A 21,876-nucleotide genomic window follows, 5' to 3' on the forward strand; every position below is an offset into this window, starting at 1 on the left:
TAAAGATACAGCAACACTAACTTGAGGCAGGTGTTCATCTCAGTATGTGTGAGTCATTTACATGCTCTGCATCATTTACAGACTCATGTCTCACTAGTTTTGGTCCAAACACAAGGACATATGTCACCACTGAGATTTTACAGAAGTCTCTTAGCTTCTAAGGCGCTGGAGACTTCCACGAGGCATCTAATTGCCTACCTTTTAAAATCTGTTCCAGATTATTTTCTGTAACATCAGATTTAGGAGCCTAAGTCAACTCATTAATTCCACCTTGTTAGATGCATGGTTTAACTTTCAGGTTGCCCTGTGTGGAGACAGTAGTTGGACTCGATGATCCTTGTGGGCCCTGTCCAACCCAGGATATTATATGACTCTATGATTGTAGTTTTTCCTGTGAAACTGCTCCTCCACTTAAATTCTGGGTGTATGCTTTACTGCCAATCCTCAACCAAGATCAGAAGAAAGAACATTTTCAACCCAGAGCAGCAACTTATTTCCATGGAGTTTTTCAACTAAACCACAAAATACAAACAAAAAAATCTCCCAAAACCAAAACACGGAGCATTTCCTATTGAAATAATCACTATTTCATTCAAGAGATGAAATAGGAAATATCATGAAACCTGACACTGGACAGATCATAGAAGAGAAACTTTCTCAACTGAAACTTTAAGAGGTGGGTGTTCACTAGGAGAATGGAAGACTTGAGATGGAATTTGGCCAGAACACCCCTCCACTTCTGAAGAGAGCAATGCATCTTTAGCAATCTTCAGTTTAGTTTACATGTAGGTCATTCAAAAGACTCCAGATGACAAAGCTGAGTACACAACAGAAAAGAAACAGGAGAAGAAAACATAAAAATGTATCACAGAAAGGCCCAGCAATATAGTCCCTTATGCAATTCCCAAGGAGGAGGCAAGCACTCATGAGTATTTAATATGATTATGGATGAGAACATTTATGGCCTTCCTATATGATGATGGATGCTTTAAACTTGCATCATAGGGTGTAGGATACTGAATTGTTATGAAAAAGATCTCCTTTACCCTGCTGGTAAATGCAGTATTTAAAATCTATACAAACCCTGTAAGAAACGTTACGCTGTATGCCCCAATTTGCAATAATGAATGTTAGAACAACAATTTTCAGTACTCACTTTGACCCCGATCCTGGACTCACATTTGTTTTTAAGACTGATGAAGGATTGGGACTACACTGCCTGAAAACAAAGTCCATTCACGTAAAGTTTCAAAGGCCAATATTACTCACTGAGGAGTTCTAGTTCAGCCCCTCTGCTTTCACTTCAGCTTCATATACCCAATCTCTGTAGGCTCCAAGGCTGCTAGAAACCAAGGTAAGACATTCATGCAGAACTTCAGATCAGATTTTAATTTTTACAAATTCAGCAGCACACTGGAAATCTTTTTGAATCTCTGAAATACCTACAGCTACCCTACAGATGATCTACATTTTCTCCATACCTAAAGACGATCTACCTTTTCTCCATACCTAATGCTTTCTTGTACAACCCTTCAGGTAATTTCTGTTACGCAGTCATCATACAGAAATAACTGCATCTAACTCTAACATTTTAACTGGATGCCTGCATTTGCCAGTCACTTTTGGGGGGATGGAGCAATGCTCCACAACATGCTTAATCTCTGTTGAAATGAAACACAGTCAGGTTAGCGAGGGCTTGAATGATGGAGGCCACACACACAGATCATTCTTTGAGAGTGTGCTGCAAAAAAAGGGTGCAAATGGATCCTCTGCTTACTCTGTAACTGGAAGACCTCATATCTCTTACCATCCTGTCCTTTGGACAGGATGAGTGCAGCCAGCCCCTCTGATACCCAGCTCCAAGAGAGCAGAGAAGAGGAGAGAAAAATGAGCTGGTCGTCTCCTTCCTCTTCAGCACAAGCTGTGAGAGCCAAGCAGCAACACACAGCAGGCCATAACTAAGGCTACGGCTCTACAGGAGCTGAAATTCAGGTCAATGGACAAAAACTTCCTCCAAGAGTAACGACGCTGCAGGTGTTAACACTCCACACAGATTAGCCCAGTGACAGAAAAGACAACTATTTATGTTCCTATACCTTCATGCTCGTTGCTCCTCAAGGGCAGTATTTCTCTGTATACTTGACCTTTGGCTTCCATCACAATAAATCTGAACAATCCAAGTTGGAAGAAAACAGTGCACTAAATCTCAAACCATCATGTTTTCCTTTTTTGAGCTGTTTGACCTTGCCTTTTACATTTTCCTGTATCTTACATCACACTTCATTACAAGGAATGCAAATAGCCATTTTCTCCCCTCTTCTATTCGTTTGAAATACAGAAAGCACAAGATAACCTTTCATTAGAAAAGCACCAGTGCAGTTTGTCAAAGATCAAGCAAGAAAGCAGGGGAAATAGTGGATAAGATAAAAGTAATAAGGGTTGAAAGTTTAGGAGATTAGATAAATTACTGAGAACATGACGTAGAAAAATACAATGAGATGAAGAGAATTAAAATGAAGTCTAAATGTCTGGAAAGTGGCCCAACAGTGAGATTTATTCAATTGTTAAACAGCTTCAACTATCGAGTAGGAGATAATGTGTTTAAATAGGTAAAATGTCACTAAAAATACCTTTTAGAAAGCAATCCTTCACTATCAGCAGATGGGCTTTATCTTCTCTGACACTGTGCATTAACTACACAGACTCCGACGCTGATTTTAGACATGTGTGAATTTCTGACAGAAAAATCTCAGATCTTCCTGCTTCAGCAGTGTAATTGCTGACAAGCTAGATGCTAAGCCTTCTTTTCTTGTCCCAGAGAAACACCCCATACACTGCTCTGAACAAACAACGCAAAGCAAGAGGAGTGTTCACTTCAACCACCTGCTGACATTTAATTTCTGCAGCTAATCTCTCTGGGGGCTGCCTGTAGCCAGTAGTAAGACAGCCCTTGCCAAGCAGGATTCAGGCAGCCTTACTCCAGAGCTCTGAATTGCATTCTGAGGATCTCTCCTCTGGCTGCTTGGCCAACCATCTGGCTAAGTCCAATGCCTAAAGTTCAGTGCTGCAAGCTTTTTCCTCCTCCTATCAACTCTTTGTTGATACAGATGGTCACAGTTCCAGCAATTTAAGACTGCATCCATTAACACATGAGAAAAGTGTATTTGAACTCTTACTCACAATCTTTGTGTCTGGACCACAATCCCGAACTACCTTGAAAAGATCAAGATCTGATGAAACACATAGCTGAATTACCAGATGGTTAAATTTAGTTTAAATAAAAATCTACATCCACAACTCTGACATATTTGAGTCTTCTAAAAAACACATTAGCAATTTGTTAAGTGTCAAGCCTTGCTTTCACTGCCTCTTTTGCTACATGAGCATCCCAATGTGTGTCACAACTGCAGGGCTGGCTGTGTTCATACACAGCCACAAGAGCCCCTGTGTTTTCACCTCCAGTGAACTCTGCCTTTCTCAGTCTTCTGCAATGGAATGATGTGATTCCGTCCCTCTTACACACAGGCCTTATAGATTACAAAAATTGTTACATCTTTTACTGTCATCTTAGGAGCAGAGATCCGTTGAGGCAACAACTATGCAGCTTTTAAGAAGTATGCTTTGGTTTAATCTTAGCAATGCCAATCGCAATCTAAACTGCAACTCTGCATTCTACACCAAGAAGTATGCAGAGCTGATTTTTAAACTTTTCTGAACAAAGTGATGAGTAAACTAAAAATTATTCTAATAGCCACTTGGGAGTTTGATTCAGAGATTTAGCCATTGGACTCAGATTCTTCTAATTTATTTTGTTTGCTCTTAACTCCACTAATACATTTAGACACAAATTCCCAAACTGCTCATACAAATGTAATCTTTAAAATTGTTTTGCTTTGCCTTGTCAGAAACGTGCAGTATTACGCTTCCACTAACTCTCATATTCATGCGTTCCTGCACATACTGCTGTCTTTTCAGTTTTCTTTCTTTTGGAGAGGAAGACAATTCTTTTCAAAATATGCTTAATCTTTTTGTATTAACACAGTGAATGCCTTAATCCTGACATATTCACCTTCATCATCCATGAGCAACATCTTAAGACAAGGCAGCAGTGTAGTCACAAGGACAAGCTTTGGTTTAAATGTCTCATCTCTGCGTGTTCTTTCCCTAATTGATGGAAAAAGATATGCTCCTTTAAAAAGGGAGCAGGCAGCATCTAGCCTAGGTATGTGCAACTGGCTCAATACATTACAAGGAACCTAATTTCTGTTTTCTCTCTTTAAAGAAGTCTACTTCTTTCCACTGGCTTCAGGGGAAGCTTAAGGAGACAGTCTCATTAGGCAATTTATCTAATCTAAGTCTCATTAGGCAACTCAGTATTATTCCAGAGCGAAATTTTAAAAGGTTCAATACAAATCCGACATTTGCTAAAAGGAACCCAGTTGTCCCTTTTCGCTGATATCGCGCATCTTTCAAGACTGATGACTGAACTAAACTTCCTGCGTGTCTCCCATGTCTTAGATCTGGGATGCCAGCCAGTGGGTGTACTACAGACAAGACTGGGGTGAAGATGTTAACGGTGCACTGCATCACAGCAGTGACTCAACAGAAACATTCTCACTCAAGTGTGTTCTTACATCTGGAAATAACTCTTCTCACTACTGCTGCAAGCTCCACTAGCATGTACAACATGTTGTCTTCACCACAAGCACCAAGGAACTGGGCCCAATGAAAGAAACTAGTAAAACTAGTGAGTTCAGAAAGAAGCCTCAAAAGGCCAATGGAACCCCATAACCGCTGGACCAGTTTCTGAATATACTAGAAGGACAAAGGGCCGAGAATCATTGGCATCTTGAGGATAGACACCAGATCACAAGGCCAAATCTGCAGAGAGTATGCAGTATCCATCTCTAGAAATTACACAGCACCTGGGTGCTGCATAGGAGCCCTTTTCCCCCAGGTATGTTTTCTCAAAGCCTTCTGCAGAGAAGCATCCATATTATCTGATGGCAAAGGAAGAAAGCTGTATGAGCACCAGTCTTCTTGCACTTACACAGTCTGAAGGCCTTTCATTGTTATACTCTTGTTCTGCTGTTGACGCAGCAATAGAAAACTGACCAACTGTTTAGCAAAACAGCGAGATGGGAGAGCAACTCAACTCCCATTCAGCTCAAACAATAGCTTTAGCACTAAAATTTATCACAAAGCCTCAGTCGTTGCCTCCATTTGATCAACCTGACAAATTAGGGTTCTGGCCATCTGCTCCATTACGGTCTCTGTCAACATATGGGGAAAAGTGAAAACCCCAACTTACTGAAAGCAGTTTGGTCCAAATACAGTGGCAAGATTGCAAAGGCTCATTCTGTTCTCTACATGATGTTCAGCAACCTTTATCAGGAACTGGCACAGATACTTCAGCAGGCAGTAATGAGCATCAGGCAGTTCTTTAAGGAGTTCTTTCAAGTTACTTTCCTTCTGCGTGTCATTTCTGGTGTCTAGGAAAAACAAGAGAAGAAAAAACATATGTATATGGTTTTCTACATTGCTGCCAATTTACTTACATGGGTGAGCAAACAGTGAGATCTAAAATTTAGTCTTATTTCTGTTCAGAGACATAGAATCCTCCAAACCCCTCAATTTTCCTCAGGGAACCTGCACCTTTCTCCTGAGGCTCACCTTGGCCACCACTGGCACTGTTTCATGTTCACCTTTACGTTGTAACTGTTTTCCTGAGCAGAATCAGCAGTGGTCATAGCTAACAGCATTGGAGCATGTTTATTCCCACCCAGTGCATAGCTATATCTGCTTTAACACCAGCTCTACCAGATGTCCTGCTTTCATGCTTCCTCTGGATGTTACCTCGGCTTCCCAAACCCCGTTTCATAGTCTGTTTTAGTTTCCACTCCCATGAAAACCTTCAAAAAGAAGAAAGCAAGAACAGTAAAACAAGCAGGCTCCTGAAATGCAGGTGTTGTTACAATAACAGTACTACAGTACTTTCTGTGGGTACATTTTATGAAAAGCTCAATTTTGTATCTTTTGTCAGAGTGACAACTCTGTACTAAGTCTTAGGCGAGGAGAGCTGCTTACAGAAAAAAGGCTGTTCGGGGCAGTGTTACACTCCATAACGAGCCAAGACTTGGCCTAATGTTAGAGAGTAGCCTTGTTATACTGTACAATCTTCTAGAATTTAAGTATGGATACAAGTTTCACATATTGAACTGAGTAGTATCAAAGTACGACTAAGGTCAGTTTTCTTTCATGCAGGGTTTTTTATGCTGTGTTTATACGGACCCAGGCAGCAAACACAAGCTTGGCCTCACACACAGCTTCTACTTAATTGTGTTCTGCTTCTGGAACTGAACTCAAAACCTACAAAATTCTTTTCTCCCCTCCTCCGCTCCAAAAATACTTCCCAAAAAGTAGTTTGTATGCACCAAAATCTTGGGTTTACATGTTAATAAAAGCAAAGTTTTGAAAACAATTCAGTATTTCCTTCCCTTTATGCCAAAACAGGATGACTTAATGCTTGGAAATATTTGTTTCTACTTTCCACCAAAATGAAATTTCACTGAAACTCTCACATATGCAGAGTTCTTAAGTTTTTGTGCAACAGCATTTTCAGACAGAAGACCTCAGGCCCTAAAGGTTTTCCTCACTGATCTAAGTATAAGCGGTGTCCATTAACATGAGGGCAGCTATGCATTTCTGGTACTTTTTTTTTCTTTATTCATCAGCCTTATAGGTTGATGTTGTTAACGCTGTAAAACTGTTGTTGGGTAATTGTTTTTTCCTTAGAGATGTACTTTAAGATTTAAAAACAGTTCTAGTAGTTGGAAGCATGTCTTTATTCCACAAAGCCAAAGTGAGCTCACACTAAATGCTAACCCTCCGTGTTCTCTGTAAGAGATTGCCTTGTCCCAAAGTAGCTGCTGGCTTACCATGGGAATACAGAGATCCTCCCCATGCTTAGGGTAACAAGGTATTTTTTCATTCAGAGGACATTATGATCCTTAGCAAGGAGACTCACCCAGCATTCAATCTAAACCAAACCTTGCTCAGTCTTCAAGACTTGTTTTTAGTCAAAAAGTTGTAATAAAACAGGCTACATGTGAAACAGTTCAGCAACTAGTTGCTGCCTCTGCTGTATGCCCTGCTGCCAGCACACAGAGGAAAAGACACCCCATGCCTTGTGTTGCACGAACAAAGAATATTTTACATTTCCCCAACATTTCTGAGGGAAAAAAGGGGAGGGGGAAAAAATGGGAGGAGGAAAAAAGGAAAAGCTTTGAACACAGTGTAAGGTATGTATGTATAAATGCTGCAGAAGTTTCCTCTTCTTTTTTACTTCTCATTTCCCAGAAATGTTCCAGGGCTGGATTGCACAGTATTTCAGCGATAGAGTGCTTTGAAAAGTGGTTAGCTGTGTAAATTAGCAGTCTGTATAAAAATATCTGAAAGTGACTCCTGGGAACTCAACCATTAAGTCACAATATGACTTCTGTTTTACAATCAGACATTTTTGTGGCTAATAAACAGGATTTATCCTGCATATAGTTTGGGAAACAAATGAGTTTTGTATGTACGTACTTGCTATTTCAAACAGTTGCCACTTCATACACTTCAAACTTGCGGGATTTCATCTGCTTCCAAGCTTAGGTTTCCTGCCTTACATGACATGCATAATACAGTACATGGTGAGAGAAGCCTTTTAAAATCTTATACGTATGGAGAATTAATTTTTATGTATCTGTTTTGGTACCACAGAGTTAATAGGAATTGTTTCATGACAGCAGGCCAAAGTTTAAAATGCCAGTCAAATTACAGGACCAAACATTTCGGCCAACTGATTAATTATATTCTTTTCTTCTACAGCTAAGAAATTAGCTCCTTCAGAAAAGTCAAATATCAAATATGCATGAAGCAGATGACCAAAAATCTTATTTGCTTATTTATCACAAGTATTTATTTCAAAATTTTTTTTAGAGCTATACAGAATAAAAACAGTCATGACTTCACTACAATGAATCAGCTTGGTAATAGTAAGAAATCTGATTTATGATTTTTATTTCTGCAGCAAAATTTCAGGATGCTTCTGAAGGCTGTATTAAATGGAATAACAATAAGGAATTTAATTGTATTTGCACTGATCGAAGTGGACTGGATAGTCTCTGACTCGTTTACTAATTATCTTTTCATGAAGCTTAAAGAAAAACAAAACACAACTAATTTCCACATAGCCAGAACAGTAAAATTCACCTCTGAACATGCTTCTCTTCAGATAACAAAACAACTAGCACATAGTGTTTTCTAGTATAAATTGCTTGCAGTTACGATAAGGAAAGCCAAAGCCATCTCCCAGAAAAAACACACCTCTTCCACCATCATCACCCTACCACCTAATTAGGGAATGCCCTTGAGAACTAATTGCCTCTCTGAGCCTCCTACTGGGGTTTTAGATTGACAGGTACTTTTCCATTTACTGAAGGATTTTCCATCCCTTCCAAACTAGAAAGATGCTAATAACCTCCACAAAACATTCTGAACACAGGTTTGCACTCTGGCAACAAACAAAGCTATTGGCCTCGTGGCATCAGATGTATTTGGTGGGTAGGATGTCCCTGTTCATTAACCATGATACATTCATTATGTGGTACGGATCAACATCAGAGATGCTTATCGCTGGGCACAGCCAAACCTTTGTTCATTTCTGTACTTTCAAGAACAAAGACAGATATCAGATCATAAGGTCTTGAGAAATTACCCTAATTGAAGGACACAGAGACACTGAACAACATGAGGCAGCAAACCCCATTTATTGAGCCATGAAATTCCTTGTCCCTGTGAAATGGGAGAGAGAAAATATGGCTTTCCTCTCTCCCCTCCTTTTCCAGTGAAAAAGCAAGGGAAGGAGCTCAAGCATCCTCCTACTACAATCCAAAAATCAAAAATAATTTGATAATTCCCCGGCTGCTGACACTTATTTCATGGATTTCAGCTTTATTTTTAAAAACTACTATTAAAATTTGTGGTGAATTTAGAGAGTGACATGCATACACAGTATTCCATGCACTTTGTACATTTTTCAGGACAAGTATACATCTGCTATCCATGACCATATTACTTCAAAGAAAACAGCATTTCAACTTATTACAGAGCAAAAATAGTCTTGAGTCAGGACAACCAATTGCTTGGAGCATTCCTCCTCCTTTTGTTCACCTGCTAGACGATTTTTGAATTTGCTTCAAAGTCAATCACTAAGGTTTACTCAGCTGGTACTGACCATCAGAGAAACATTAGAGCACCAGAGCTGTTTATGCTACCATGCAGACAAGCATCAAGTGTACCAAAGCCCTAAGCTTATGTACATGCCTAATTTTGTGAAGTACAAGCTGTTCCGTGGAGTCAAGCCTACCAAGTGCAGTCTTTCTTATTCAGTCAGATTAAAGAGGATGGCATGAAGCTAAGCATATGCTTCAGTATCTGCAGCATTCTGAGACGAGACAAACAAGCTTGTCAATAATGGAAACAGCAGAGTGCCAGATTTTCAAAGGCAATTCAGGAACCTATATTCAAGCCATATTTCCAGATATGCCCAGCTACCAACACACTCGTGATTTTCAAGCACAGTACATGAAGGTCTTTTGAAAATTTTGCCCAATACAGCAAAGAGAAGGAGAAAGGAGTAAAAGAAGAATGAAGGCTAAGGGGAAGGTGCTCCCAAGGCAGAGTCAAAGGCATTTGCTTTTTTATTTTGGGAGCCTGCCAGAAGCCATGTGAAGCAGATGGCACCCCAGCAGGGGTCTGCAAGAGCAGCCTAGCTAGATGAGCAGCCAGGAAGGGCTTGAAACCAGGGATGAGATGGTGGTTTCTGGGCTGAGGAAGAGAATGAAACCAGCAGCCTCAGGCCACGTCTAGGCTCAGCTAGAGGACACAGAACACAGCGTGACAGGCAGAGGGCCAAGGAAGCCACCAAAGGCAGTGTGGCACCTCAGAACTGAGCTAGAGACTTGCTACTGAGGGACAAGTCAAGGAGACAACTGAAAAGGACAGGCAGTCTCTCTAAAAATGTTAATTAACGAGAAACAGGAGCCTCAACAGTGTAGGAGGCACAGGCACATTTGCAAGGGTGTTTTCAGTCTCATTTAATTTCAGTATACACCCACAGATCACAACAAGAGGGACATATTTTCCAACGGTTCATCCTATTTCTGAACATATTGAGTTTCTTTGACATGCTACAGACACGATCTAATTCCCCAATTCATCCCTCTTCACGCTGCTCCTTCCCCCTGCAGAGCATGCTGCCTGAACATCACTAAAGGTATGGATGCCTGCAGACAGGTGTGTGTAATTGCTTTGCTCATGTCTCAAATGCTCTGACCCCAAACAACTCCAGCCTGGAAGCACTGAAACTGTATCAGCACGGTGCCATGCCCTAGCTAATTATCTCTGCTGTGAGGCGAGGAAGAGAGTCTAGGGCTCAGTGTCATGCTACCACGTCTGCATATCTTTCAGCTGCCTTGCATACCACCAGCTTGGAGAGCAGACAGAAGAACTTGCATCTGTTTGTAGCTGTCAACGTGCCCTAGGAAGTTAATCTTTGGCACAGAGGCAGCAGGTTGTACATTGCTGTACCACTGCACCCACCGAGCTGCTGGAGGAATCAAAGCATTTCTTCCCACCTCCACAATCTATGGGAAGTGGGACTCCAGTCTCTTTCTGCCAAGAAGCAATCTGCTTCACACACGATCCTGCCTCAGAGGGAAAAAAAAAAATCACGCCTTGTTGCCATCAGTTGCAGAAATGCTGGAAGACCTCATCGTAAGAAGGTTGTCATCACAAGCCAACTTGAGATCCCTCGCTCTGCATCATTAAGGCACTTTGCAGAGCTGTATTTATGCTTCATTCCGACATATGGGGAGTAGAGCAACTCTCATTTCTTTTGCAGCTCTGCTGAGTGTCATCATCTGCATAAGAAATCCAGTTCCAAGACTTTTTACTGCATAACAAACATCTTTTGCATGTGGAAAACAGAAGTTATTTCTCTAGTTTAGAACTACTCCTGATAACACCAAAATGACAATAAAAGCCAAAGGAAAAGGTTAAAATCATGCCACAAGAGCCTGGAGAACCACAACTAGTGAATCGGATTTGCTGCACTGTTGCAGTTACCATGGTTAAAGGGTCAGCTCTTATCTACTCATTTTCACACTCATTTATTCATTTTCACAGTCACTGTTCAGGTTGAAATTTGACCTCTAAAATCCCCCAACACAGCCTATATTTTTTGGTTCTGCTTGTTCATGTAACTCAAACAGCTGCTGGCTACTAAATGCTCCCTGAACTGACCTGTTGATTCAGAAGGGAACTGCTCCTTTCCTTCCACCACCTCCCACCCCCCTCCCTGAAACTAGCAGGGCTGTTCACAGGCACCAGACAAAACCTTGCCAGCCATGGCAGGCTGTGAGCAGGAGGAGGTATGTGAGATAGAACTCGCATCTAGCTGCTGCCCACTGAAAAACATAAATTCTCTAGGATGGAGCAATGTCAAGAAGCCAGCATGATCAAGTAGCATTCAACTAAATTAGACTGAGTCCCAAAGGAAGACAGGAGCCCACATTTCACTGTACCCTCGCTGGAGGAGGGAATGCAACAACAATGACAAAAAAGAAACCCATATAAGGGAAAAGCTTTCTGTATGCTAAAAAGTAAAAGTACAACAGCAACCTGTCTTGCTGAAAGCAAGTGACCTGTGAAAGGGGATAAGAGCTGGGCATACAGTTCCTAATATGTACAAATGTCTTAAGAGTCAGTGATCACGATATAAAATATAAGGAATGAAAAGCCAGAAGGAATAAACAAGCTCAAGCAGGGATTGCTGTATGGGAGCTGCTGATTTCTTCCAGCTGAGGTTTCTGAAAGAAACGCTCACTGCTCTGTAAGCACAGCCCGTTTTGCACAGGCAGGCACAGGTCTGCTCTGCAGTGAAGCCTCAGCCACAAGAGATTGTGATGGACGTTTTTAAGCCCAGGACTCACTGCAAGGAGTGGCCTTCATATTTGTCAGGCGCTCTGAGAAGACCGGCCAACACAAAGATCACTATCATTGTGTCCCTGGCCTGCACTTGCTATACTCATCTCCAATCAACACCATTTACACAGGGAGCCCTTCTCAGCTCCCACTGCCACTGCCCTTCTCCAAGGGCAGAGAACATCAGGACACACCAAATGGCCTTTAGACTACACTATGTGATGTTTTCTGGAACTGACTAGTCTTGGCATTACACTGAATATTTATATAAAAACAGCAATGCATAAGGATTTGGGGGCAGCATGCAGAGCTCCGTTTCATATGACGTTGCACAGGCTGCAGACAGCATGCCAAACCAGCTGCACGGACTTCCTGAACTGCCAATGGGTCAGGTTCTCTCTTTTTCATAAAAGGGCAGATTATTTACTCTTTGGTTTGGTAACAAAGACTATACCCGGAATTAAAAAGGGTTACAGCTACCGGTAGAATTTGTAATTTTCAGTACAGCTATTTTTAACAAGAGGAATCACTCCTTAACACTTTTATAGGAAGTAAAGTAATTGTGTGTTATTCTCAGGCCAAGATCTCAGCTGTCTTAAAAAAACCCTGATACCAATCCCTGAAAATACTCTAAAGGAACTCTAACATAATCACAAAAACACCATTTCCCATGCAAAGCTTCAACAGGAGGAAATACAGAGGTTATAACAGAGCTTGTAATTGCCTTCACTGTAGACATGCAGCAAAGTGGCTCCAGATTCAAAGTTATTTTTTAATAACCTGTTGGCTCAGAAACGACTTGACCTACTTCCTTCATAGTTTACAAAAAGAATACCCATGCGCGCACCTTCTTGGTACCATTTTGCAGCGAATACCCTTGTACATACTTTGATAAGTGAACAGATAACTCCTCCAGTCCTGCATAGCTGGTTGATCATTTAACTAAACAAAGGCCCGTCTACCACCACTTAAGCTAATCTGAACCCGATGAAAGTCATCAGTGCCTTTTATAGCAACTCATTTATGCTGTATTTTCTAGGGCATTAAAAAACCCTCAGCTTCCTTCAAACTTTATAAAAGCCTTCCCCTTGCCATAACAGCCAATCTGGCATTTTTCAAATAAGATCTTTTTTTTTCCTAATCAAAATTATAATGGGACTATAACTGGAGCTTATTGTGCAATACAGGCAAACTTAGCTATGAAGACACGTCACAGTTGGACTGACTTTTGCAGAACTGGGTTCCTAAGTTACATCAGTAACTGTTTCTGAAACAAGAAAGCTTGGTGGGTAAATCTGCTATCTAATTTCCATAGAAAGTACTGGGGGGATTTTGCATTTCCTGTGGGAAGCAGGAATGAATGAAACTTTCCACAAACAGCACTGTTCACAAAATACATCAGTAGTTCCTGGTGCAATACACGGATGTGACCTTTGTGGGGACAGGGATGCAGAACAAACAGCGAAGGTGCAACTTAAACAAAATTTCCACTTAGATGGTGATTTATGAGAAATAACATAATTAAATACAGCTCATGAGTCAGACCTGGTGAAATCTAAAAGACCCAAAAGAAAGCACAGCTATGACCAGAAAAAAGAGGCTTTCTAAAACAACAGCACCTTCCTACACAACACTTCCAGAACCCTATCCTTGGGCCCCTGACAACTTTACTAAATGAGGAAGGTATTTTACACAGCCCACACACAACCTGATTACAGCTGAAATGCCTGCACTCAAGGGAAGGCACAGACCTCTTCTCCAGTGCACCCTCAACAGTCTGTACAGCCCCAAACAGGAAAGAAAGAAAAGACATGGTCATGTTTTCCCTCTTCCAGGCAATGGCTAAACTTCGTCTCCGCTGCAGGCAAGAAAAGTGGAAGGGAGACCTCAGGACAAGAGTGTGAGAACTTTGTACCATCTTCCTCTAGGGATGCATGTCAGGGTGCACGTTCCTTCTCTGCATCGTGCATCACATTTGCCTGCTTTACTGTAAAGAGCACATGTCTAGTAACATTTACCCACTCACTTTGCAGCTTCTTAGGAAGACAGCAAGAAGAGGCATTGACTGCCTGCAGCAAGAGAAAAGAACTGCCACTGACCCACACAGTCAAGGAACAGGGCCAACCACCACCTATTCCATGTAACAACAGCACGGACTATCTGACAGAGATGAATTAGATTGAGGAATCATTTGGCAGACATTTGTGCAAGTTTCAGCTTTCTAAAGCAAAAGTGATGTTGTTTCTTATGGTTGATTCACCACTTGAAGGGGAAAAAAAAAAGAAAGAAAAAAGAAGTCTTCTAGGTTGTGCGCTATGATGGGGAATAAAAGGTAAAGTCTGCTGTTACTTGCAACTGGCTCACTTTTTGATGGGAAATCACATTACTTAGTGAGAAGTAGAAACTTAGACAATGTATGCTTTGGGCCCAATGGATATTCAATTTGATTAGCAGATGAAGTTATTACAACTCTTCAGAGTCCATTAGAATGGAATTGCCAAAAATCATCATAGCAAAAGAGAAGAAAATCCATGTCCTGAAGAGCCTGCAGCCGTTGTCTACAAGCTTGCTCAAAGAAACCAGCTGACCATTTCAGTTCATATTCAGCAGATATAACTGGATTAGAAAATCATAAATAGTCCAGACTTTACCAAACACATTAAGAAACAATTTTCTGTCTCTTGTAACAGAATTGCACATCTGTGAGCACTCCGGGAGCAGATGAGAGCTAAAGTCAAAGGAAATGCAGAACAAAGTAGGTAAACTAAGAAACAGAGAGTATTCCTTATGCTCATTGCATAACCAATTATCCAGAAAGAAAGTGCATTGAAGGATGGAGATTTTACCTCTCACTTACCCTGGTAAAGCTGAATGAACCGCGGATGTAAGGCAGAGGTGATAATCCCATCTGGCAACTCTCTCAAGAATAACTTCAACAGACTGGCTGCCGAGTACACATCCCCATCTTTAACAAGTTCCACCTCTTCTCCACGCTCGTATTGCAGACGCAACTGTTCCACCATTTTCATGCTGCCGTTTACTCTGAAGAGGCCCTCCTGTGTCATACCTGTAATTATACATTGCATACGAGATTGATCTGAACTAAGACATCCCAGTGATAAGATGAAACAGATATTCTAGTGTGAATAATACACTTGTAGTAATACAAAGGAGGACAATTAATATAACACAGTTTAAAAAAAAAAATTATTTTCCCCCAGAAACCCCCCCTAGTCAAGTAATTGGATTATGATAATTAACAAATACTAGTGACCAGACTTTGAGGCCTGGGATACTCTTTGAGAACCCACAAAAGTCAGTGGCATTGCTGTAACCTCACACCATGCAGAAATCAATTAAGACAGCCGCATTTTGCATTGGTATATTTCAATAGAAAAGGATCCAGATTCTACAAAACAGTTCTCTTGTTTCACTTTTGCAAGTAGCCCGTTACCTCGAGCGCAACTCTGCCGAATTCACACACGTGACTACTTCCAGCTTCACATTTTAGGGTAACAGTTTCTTACTTGTGACCATCACGAAGCAAAAACCTCTGAATATGTGCTGATTGCAGCAGTAACTCCATAATGAGCACTGCAACTTTACAATAGCAGAAAATCTCAGTGAGCAAATGTGTATTTTGGACAGCACGAAGCCCAGTGTATTTCATAATGAAAAAGAAAAGGTATCGATCACTTCAGGCCAGACATCCCACGCCCAGTGAAGGAGATGTGGAAAGAAGAAGGTTTCCATGGAGGAAGCCAGATGAATCATACTGTATCAAACGTCACTTTCTAGGCATATGCTGAGATTCAAAACCTTCAGTAAAGTGCCTAAAACTGAACTCAGTAAATTTCTCTAGAACACTTTCACCACAAAAATTCTGCCTTTTCTAATACTGTGTCTATAGACCTGCTTATTCTTCTTCAGAAGCATAACACTGAAAGGATCAAAATATATTTGGTTTTCATCCATTCAGATTAGACATCACAAAACAGCAGTCTGACAGAATGCTTCCAGTCCAAGAAATCAATACTGATGCAGCAGTTTGTAGAGAGAAATAATCTCTTTTATTGGACCAGAAGACAAACTGATCTAGTAAGTAAGGGGGGGGGGGGGGAAGGACAAGCACTCAAGCATTTTACTTGACTAATATAAGATACTGCTTACAGATCTCGTATTCCTGTATTCACAACAAAACGCATTCTTATGTGGCATGCTGTACTGCCATCTTGGGGCAGCAGAAAACACCACATCTCAATAATGATTTTCATTTCTGCAGCACTGAGCGAGCAAAGGACACGGTCCCCATGCAGATAAAACTTCCTTTCCTCTTCCTCAGTCATTTATGGAAATAAAGAGAGGCTAGAACATACTGGTAAGAGTAATCAGATACTACTAAATTCAGCATAGGAAAACTCGGCTTCACCTATAAATTTGAAAACAGGCAGCTTAATGCAAACCTAGTTCAAGGATGTAGCTGCCCAACAGTCAGCTCAGCTTTTTCAAATGGGTAGCCAGTTCCTCATGAGCTAGAAGAGACACTCTGAAATTGTCTGGCTTTAAAAAGCCCTACACTGTCTATTACAACACCTTTGCAGAATAGGAGTTCTAAGACAATACTGAACAAACAGTAACCACTATTCACAGAACACTCTGCCTCCAAATAGTCTGAATTCATACCTGGGCCTCTGTTAAAAATGTCTTCACAGTTAACTTCACCATTAATTCACAAAACAAACCTTAGGCAAGCACAGGACACTCATTTCAAGAACTTCCCATGTAAGAGTGCATCTTTGAGCTCTTGCTTGCACTTTTGAGAAAGAGAATGGACTGTATCTTTATCAGGGCTGGATAATCACCTTGGCATTCAGAAGCTTAGCTAATCTTGCTGCAGAGTAGAGGACTTGGCTTGTTTAGTTCATATTTGGGACACAGTCATGTGGGATTCTGATCTTTTTATGGAACACAGAGCACAGCCCACAACTTGCAGTCAAGAGTGTTTGTCAGCTTCTGGTTTTGATTAAACCCTAAATGATGCAAAAACTTTTTCCATCCTTGCTCTTTCAGTGTTCTAGCAAACCACTTTAAGGCAACTTGAAGTAGATCAAGCAAGATTCTACTGTGTAAAGGCAGGATCATGTTTTAAATCTATACTGTACCTTAATCCAAGCTAACTTTCAAGCCATGTTTGCATCTATCAGCTTCTAAGGGTCTCTCAAGATACAGACATGGAATCTAAGGCTCTGCAATTAGATTATCATTACTGCGTAGCTAAAAGAAAAACCTTAGGGTAAAACCAGATGCAGCTTCTTACAAGATGAAATTACCTCCACAAAATCTTCTCCATTGCTGAACAACTGCCACAGAATACATCTGTGATGCTCTAGATTTCTGCAGAGAGATGTATTTCAACAACAGTCCCATTAAATGAATGCAAAGAGAAGCTAAGAATTGGACACCTACTTCCTTGAGGGGATTAATGATAACTGGAATCTACCTGAAAACCTGTAAGAACATGTATTCCTATTCAGTAATGTTCCCTGATGGGGGGGGGTATGTGTGCATGTGAATATCTCTATATAGATACTTATGCCTTCTCACTGTCAGAAAGCATTAAAGACAAATGTTTTGCAACTAGAAAATGACACGAACCTTCACAAATTAAATACATTCCATTTATAAACTGAACAGCTTGTTTATGAGAATGTGCTGCTTCATAACACTGTAGTTTACCTTTATAAACATCCTATTAAAAAGTAAGTTCATTATCAAGGCAGAAAAAAAAAAGTAGCAAACCACATACAGTAATATTCTTTGCCTGTGGTTAGTGCCACAACCTTATTTAGCCCCCGTACCACAAAAAAGACGGATCCCTCCCTTTGAAGAGTCTTACATAAAGAGTGCTACTAAGCAAAAGTGACTCCATTAAGTCGAGTACCTACCATGCTGGGTGAGGTACTCGACTATATTCCACACAACTATTGGGATGCCATTCTTGCTCAGTCCCTGCTGCTGGAGCTCCAGAAGACTCACACCAAACACCTTTGGACAGGTGGTGTCCCTCTGCTTGTTCAGTGGAAGTGCGACTATCTTTTTCATGTCCTCCTTCAATCTCACAGCCGATTTGCTTTGCTTAAAGGGGCAGAGGAAAAAAAGTGCATTAGTCACGTTTGCTGCAGAAGGTTGCATAGTCACAACATAAGCACATCCATCAAAACTGGCTTCTACACTGCAGAATAAGGTTTTGGTCTTACTTCCTTTTAATCCACAGGAAAATATCTGTGAAGTAGGAAAATAAAAATGAACAGAGAAAAAACTAGAAGAGTAACTAACTGGAAAACAGTGTAAGCAGTCTGTAGTTAAGATAAGGGAGAAAGACACACTTTTGTATGCAAGCTTGTTACTAGAGTAACAAGTAATTGGGAATCACAGGAGAATGCTGTTGTAACTCATGCAGTTCACATGGGTTACAAAAGCAACTGGACAAACACGAACACGAAAAATCGCAATACACCACCACTAGTTCAGGTTGTCTCCAGGATGCCTGTCAGAGTCTGGGAGAGTACTCTGGGGAAGGTTCACTGCACCCTTCTTCCAGATGCTGTTGCCTAGGGATTCATTTTGGCCACTGTCAGGCGAGATGGATCCTTATGAAGATTTTATGTTATGTTTAGCATCTGCTAAGTCTGAAATTTAATTACTGAGGTTTTAAGGTTAGAAAGGGACTATGTAATCTAATCACACAGAATAAGGGGGGTGGAAAAAACACTCCACAATAAACCCTTAATTGCATACGTCCCTAGGTTCTTCTGGAAGCACAACATTCTCCCAAGTGTTGAGCTGCAGTGACAGAGAAAGCATGAGAGCATAGCCAATGAAACCCAAGGGAATAACATAATATAGGATTAATTTATAGGATCAATAACAGGCAGAAATCTAAATCAGCATACAGTGTTGCACATTGGAAAGACAGCACAAGGCAGAGCAGCAGCATCACCCACCGCAGTTGTGATTTCCATACACACCTAAGCATTAATACAGACAAGCATGGTACAATTCAGCAAACCTCACTCAAAAAAAAAAAGAAATAAGTTTTTCTATTGATGACTTTCCTCACGTTTCTGACATCACACTGCAGGAACTGGAGGCCACTGCTACCATGGAGCTGAATCTATTTGTTTAAGAAGTCCACTACTACCATGATGCTTAAAAATTAACTTATTCCTACTGTGTTTTATTAACAAACCGGTAGTAGAAACCTTACACATAGAGAATATTGTACAGTAACACAAAGAAGTGCTCAGACTCTTGCCTAGGTCTTGGCGCTTGACTGTGTTAAGACAGATTTTAGCAAGGCATACATCTTTTTATTTTAAACAAACCCTTGAAATCTCTTCATTTGTGAGACAATATTTTTACTGTAGTCTGTAAGCAACATGAACATCTGCATCAGTGCTGCTATTAAGCATGACCGTCCTTCTTTCAGATATAAAATGATTTGGCAGTTCATCTTACTTCACTGTGTTTTTCCCATTACACACAGCTATTTGGAGCACATGTGTGTTCTATAATCCCAGGTCCTATGGAACACTTATCTGATCTTTATGAAAGATGTTGCTTGTATAAGTGTTATAAATATGTTTTATTATTTGTGAAACAGAATTGCAAGATATAAATAAAACCAGCATTATTGTGACCATCTTATAAATATTTACGATAAACTGTACATGCATTGGTGTTTGAACTAAAATTTGACTGACTTATTAAAATACCACATCTCTTGTTCCCATTCAGGATTAAATTAATAATATATGATTTTCACTCCAGGCAGACACATGCCAAGGCAAAAAATCACGTAGCCTGGGTTAAATTCAGAAGACAGCAAAAATCCTTTGAACAGTTTCTGAGCAGCTGTGATGCTCAGAGAGCTTTTCCAGTTAAGGCCTCCAATTAGCCTGACAATCTTGCTCAGTTACAGGTTACCAGCCTGTTTCCATTTCAGCATTTGCAAACCTGAGTCACGGAGCTGGATTTACTTGGGGAAACTCATGATTTAAATTTGCAAGAGAACCAAGAGGCATTTCCACAGCCACAAGAACAGCAGAGGAAATTTTTTAGCTTGTTTCAGAATCTGGAGAGGATGCGCTAACTAGGAACAAAAAATTATGCATAGTTATCCAAAATATACATCTAACCAAAATCAAAATCAAATCACCCCCTTGAAGCAGCTCCGAAACAAAGAGTTCAATGCTATATGATCTTATAGATGGAAGATCAGATTTTACACAAGGAAAATTGTCCAAATGTTAATGCAACTTTTACCGATCACCAAGACTGGAAAAAGCAACTTAATCATCTCTGCACGATACCGCCGCAAAGTGCCGCCCAGACACCATGACTGGAGTTAAGAAAGGCTATTTATATGCCACAGGGACACACTTTTCCAGCTCATCCAACAACCTTAACATGCAGCGCAGTTGCTCGCTGGCTTAAAAAATGGAAAAGAAAAAAAAAAAAAGCCTGGGATCGCCTTTATTAGCCTTCACCTTTCCCAAAGGGGGAGCAGCTGCCGAGAGGGGAGAAGGAGAGCGCTCGGGATGAGGAGAAGGCACCGCGCCCAGGCCGGCCTCTCTTCCCCCCCGCCCCACAAGGGACCCCGGCGGGCGGAGGGCGGGCGGGAGGCGGCAGCCAGCCGCCCCCCGCTCCCCACGGCCCGGCCGCGCTCCGCAGCCGCTCCCCCGGCAGCACCGCCCCCGCCCGCAGCCTCTCGGCCCGGCCGCCCAGCCCCTACTCACGCGTATGGCCAGCGCCCCGGCCCCCATGCCGGCCGGCGGCTGGGCCGGCTCCCGCAACCCGCCCTGGGCGCCCGCCTTCGCTGGGCCTTCAAGGCGGGAGGCCCGGCCCCAGGGTGCCGCCCGCCCTGCCGGCCCGCCCCCGCGGCCTGCGGGGGGAGCAGGGCCTACCCCCTGCCCCTCCCGCGGGAGCCGCCGGCGGGGCTCGGGGAGGAGGGCTCTCCCTCTCGGAGGCTCCCCGGGTCATGGCGGGCGAGGGGCAGGCCCTGCGGCTGCCCCGGGCCGCCCCCCCCCCGCCCCCGGCATCACCGCGACCCCAGGCCAGGCAGCCGGCAGCGGCCGCCTGGTGCCGAGCGGTGCGAGGAGACAGTCCGCCTGTGGGAGCCTGGGCTCGGTCAGGACCGGGCCGCCGCTGAAAATGTCACCGCAAAACCCGCTTTCAGCCAGGTAACATCAGCGGGGCCGTGGTGAAAATCGCGGGCGTCTCTTGCCCTCGCATGCTTAAAGGTTAACAGAGCCGGCTAGCATGGCGTGGAGTCAAGTCAGCGAGGCAAAACGAACCCCTGTGCCAAGGAAGCCTCCGACGGCATAGCCAGACATGCCGCGGCCCAGCAGAGCACGACACGGTGCAGTATTTGGCCTGAATTTAGAAAGTGTGGAGCGGTGTAAACATAGTCCCCCTGTGATTTTCCATCTAGAGATATGTTGGTGAAATAAGAGAAAGGTTAAAGTGAAAAGGGGAGGGGGGGGACACCCCTCACAGCTAGCGATTGCCAGCAGTCCCATCATGGCAGTGGCAGGAAGAGGAATTCATTCCCCCAGCACCCTGCTCCCAGTCACCGCAGGCTGGAAGCAGAGTTTGTCCTAAAAATTTAAAGCATGTTTCAAAATGGAACTGTGGAGTTGTGGTGTTTCAAATGTTTGACCCTTTTTCTGGAAGAAAAACACATACACACATGCTTCTTTCTGTATCTGCTCAGATGCAAGCATTGTTCAGCAGGGCCTTAGTGTCGGGGTAGGAGCGAGGGTCTTTGGAAAGTGCCTCTCAGAA

The 21,876-nt window shown here is 42.2% G+C and overlaps 1 protein-coding gene across 4 annotated transcripts in view; it reads right to left on the reverse strand.

Annotated features, from left to right (window-relative positions):
- FAM13A (family with sequence similarity 13 member A) overlaps nucleotides 1–20,982 on the reverse strand; it is a 134,389-nt gene extending 113,407 nt beyond the window's left edge. For all 4 annotated transcript variants that reach the window (XM_072861490.1, XM_072861489.1, XM_072861488.1 and 1 more), the window contains exons 1-4: nucleotides 20,829–20,982; nucleotides 17,976–18,165; nucleotides 14,888–15,097; nucleotides 5,312–5,492 (exon numbers count right to left, since the gene is read on the reverse strand). In XM_072861490.1, the coding sequence (XP_072717591.1) occupies nucleotides 5,312–5,492; nucleotides 14,888–15,097; nucleotides 17,976–18,165; nucleotides 20,829–20,855 (608 nt within the window). In that variant the 5' untranslated portion in view covers nucleotides 20,856–20,982. The remainder of the gene's footprint in view (nucleotides 1–5,311; nucleotides 5,493–14,887; nucleotides 15,098–17,975; nucleotides 18,166–20,828) is intronic.
- Between the last annotated feature and the right edge of the window lie 894 nt (nucleotides 20,983–21,876).

This window comes from Ciconia boyciana, chromosome 5, assembly GCF_034638445.1.
Source record: "Ciconia boyciana chromosome 5, ASM3463844v1, whole genome shotgun sequence".
Taxonomy (NCBI): domain Eukaryota; kingdom Metazoa; phylum Chordata; class Aves; order Ciconiiformes; family Ciconiidae; genus Ciconia; species Ciconia boyciana.